At 42.4% G+C, this 3,403-nt stretch overlaps 1 protein-coding gene across 1 annotated transcript; it reads right to left on the bottom strand.

Annotated features, from left to right (window-relative positions):
- Window positions 1–839: 839 nt before the first annotated feature.
- On the bottom strand, window positions 840–3,037 carry ARMCX5 (armadillo repeat containing X-linked 5). Its single transcript, XM_062183345.1, has one exon. The coding sequence runs from the start codon at window positions 2,863–2,865 to the stop codon at window positions 1,153–1,155; it is 1,713 nt and encodes a 570-aa protein (XP_062039329.1). The 5' UTR covers window positions 2,866–3,037; the 3' UTR covers window positions 840–1,152.
- Window positions 3,038–3,403: the final 366 nt, after the last annotated feature.

The raw sequence follows: 3,403 nt of genomic DNA, 5'->3' as shown, positions 1-3,403 counted from the left end.
ATAGCTTCAGCTCTATGAATTGTGCACAGTGAGATTAGGGAAATTAATTTCTTCCTAACTATACACTCCTAAAAGAAATTTTAGTATCCTGTAGCTGTATTATACATAGAGTCGAGCTCCAACCAAAAAAGATTATCACAAACAAGGAGCTACCACCAAGGACAGGTACAAATCACCAAGTCCAAAACACTGGCCAGAAAACAAAAACAAGGATCAGAGTCGACAGTCACCAAGGCAGGACAGATAAGACTATCACTAGAAAGACCCTCTTCCAAGGCCTAAGACTGCAGGTAGAGGGAAACAGATGAAGCACTGAATCTGGTACCCCTGGATGGTGAGAGAGCTGTTGCAGGCACAGTGGGGCCAGATCCCTTCAGAACATATTCTCTGCAGTTGTTCATGGCTTTGCTGAATGGGACTTGTGAACCAGGAGTCCTCTTAAAGGTTAAAAAGCTTCCAGGCATGCTGATGAGACATTCTATATGAAACTTTTGGAACTCCCACAGGAATGAAACTGTGCTCCCTTCCTCCTCAATCTGTCCCTACCCACTTCCCCAGAGCTGTCAAGATAAAGCTCCATTTCTCACTTGAAGACCTAACAAAATGAAGCTCTATCATCCACAATCTGCAGCCAGTACACCTGTCTTATCGTGTAGAAGGTGATTCTACTCCTTGAACATATTGAAACTAAAACATCTGACACCGTGACCTCATTTAGTTCGTGCCCCACCCCTACAGAAAAACAGACACAGACAGTGGTCTTCACCATGTTTATATTGTTTATGCTTTATCCTTCTCACTAGATTTCAACTGAAGAACTAGGACAATGTTTTCACCAGTTTCGGCATGCAACTTTATTAATAATATATAAATGAACTCTCAAAAGGAACATATTTATATCAATATAAGGAACAGACGTATAGCTTATTCATGATGAATAGGTTCATTATCAGGTCATGTTGCAGAAATACTAAAAATATCCCAATTTTATTATATACAGTAACAATCAACAAATGTACAAGTTCTCAAGGTAAACTGGCCTCCTTCACTCAACACAAAGAACATAATTACTGAATTTATAATTATTTGCATTGGTTTCATACTGTAACAACATCATAAAAATGTCAAGGCTTTGAGAGAACATACAGCTATTCAGAGTTTGAGTATTAATCGTATAACTTTATCTCTCACCTCAAGATCACTGTGCTCTGCTAAGTCTTGGAGTTTCTGACCAAACCATTTTGCTTCCTGGAATATGGAAATAAGTTCAGATTTAGTGAACTTTTCCTTGGTAAATAGTTTTGCCCTTTTTTTGAACTGGAAATTTATATTCTCAAAAATTTCAATGACATTAAGAATATTGGCCTTCGACTCATTCTTGTTAAAGAGTGCAACCAATGATGATAGTACTTCCCCACTGATCAGTTCTCTTGTATTGGCTTGATTTTTAGACAAGCACATAAATACTTTTAAAACATAAAACTTGATTTTAACACTTCCCTTGTTTAGTAAGCTGAGTAAATCTCGAATGTAATTGGCAATTACATGGTGGTCCTCAAATTTCATACTCAGTTGAGCTAATAATTTCAGTCCAGCCAGTTGTACATTGGAGTTCAAGGGATAAAAAATTATGTCCTTACAAAGTTGATGTATGTATAACTCTCCAATTTTTGTTTCTTCAGAGGACTCAGAACTGTAATCCACCATATTTAAGGCTCTAGGATGTTCTTTAACATTGGGATTATTGATCAACTTTTCAATCATAACAGTAATACCTACATCGTGAATTATATCCTGGGTAAATGGATAAGCAGGACTGATGCCCATTATCATTGTAGCTATTTCATGAATGAAAGGATCCTCAGTTAACTTAAGGAGGGCAACAAGTTTATCAAACTCTTTTGGTTCTAAACTAAAGGTACGTGATTTGCAGCGACAGGCCTTTGGATTTGGCCCATATTTCTCCCTTTGCCTAATCTGTTTTTTGATCTCAGCTAAAGTCTGGAAGTAAGGTCCATTATAAGGTGGGATCTTGGTGAGAGGCCGAACCCCCAGAGGAGTTTCAATCAGGGTGTCCACCAGGGTCCAGTTCCCTTCTGGAGGTGAGGATCTCTCCCCTCCCTCAACTGGGACTAGGACAATGTATCTGCCCCTTGACCATGCTGTTGCTTTTTGTTTTATAGTAAGCGGTGGTTGATGTATGGGCTCAGGAGTTTCTTCAATCTTAGGTGGGGGCTTGTAAACTTGAGGAGGGGTTTCTTCTTCAGGCCAGAACCAGGACCCTACACTAGGCTCTTCTCCGGCCCAGAACCAGGAGCAGGCATTTTCTTCATCCTCATTACCTGACTTGATCCCGATATCACCTTTTTCCTCAGCTCTGGACTTGATGCTGGCCTCAACACTTGACTCTGGCCTGGACCCAATATTGGCCTTATCATCAGCCTTGGCACAGGATCTGATGTGTTTATCACTGCCATCAACAACCTTGATTTCAGACTTGGTTATAGCACTGACCTTAAATGCAGCCATGGTCTTTGACTTGCTTTGGGGCACTCTACCATGTTCTGCAAGGGGTTTTTCCTTAGTCTTAGTCACGACTCCAGTCTTGATCATATCCTCCATCTTGCTCACTTCCCTGGTCATGGCCACAGCCACAGGCTCAGGGTAGGTCACTGTCTGTGTCCTGACTACTGACCCATCTCCGGCCTTGGCCTGGATTACTGATTCTGTTTTTGGTGCTGCCTCAGCCACTGCCTTCACTTGGGTCTCAGCTTTCACTTTAGTATTGGCAGAGCCACCGGCTCTAGCTCTCAGGCCAGCCTCAGTCTCTCCTCCAGCCCTTGTCCTATCCCCAGAGCCAATCATGGTTCAAGTTAAAGACAAGGCCAAGTTATGTATCCCCCACCCCTGTCTTAGCCTTGACTGAAGGTCTGTCCCAGGTTGATGTTGTCATTAGAAGTCCAGTAGTCATTCAGCCCCCTCTCCAACTAAGGCTCTACCAATGATACAGACAGCATGCAGAGGAATCTCACTCAAGGTAGGGAAAGATGGCTGTGCTTGGGCGCAGCCCTGTGGAGGGTGGTGGTCTTCAGCCACTCCAAGGCCACCAGATCTGTCACTGAAGTTGGACCTAAGAGTGAAGGAAGGAAATGGGGCTTTGAGTCTCTTCCATTTTTTTCCTCACACTGATATGTACAGACACAGGAAAGTAAGGAAATTCAGTGCTACGTAGGAGAGGTACATAGATACATAATCAGCAAACTCTCTCCTTCATTTCACCCACTCTCAATACCTTCAAATGCTACCAGTCTCCATTCTAGGCACTAAACAGGAACATGAATGGTAAGAAAGCTGGATGTGAGTAAGAGAGGCACAGGAATCCCTAGACTGGCTCTTGGACCCT

Source organism: Lepus europaeus, chromosome X (assembly GCF_033115175.1).
Source record: "Lepus europaeus isolate LE1 chromosome X, mLepTim1.pri, whole genome shotgun sequence".
NCBI classification, from domain to species: Eukaryota; Metazoa; Chordata; class Mammalia; order Lagomorpha; family Leporidae; genus Lepus; species Lepus europaeus.
Note: the sequence above shows the minus strand (reverse complement) of the source record. Positions and strands in the feature narration are given on the sequence as shown.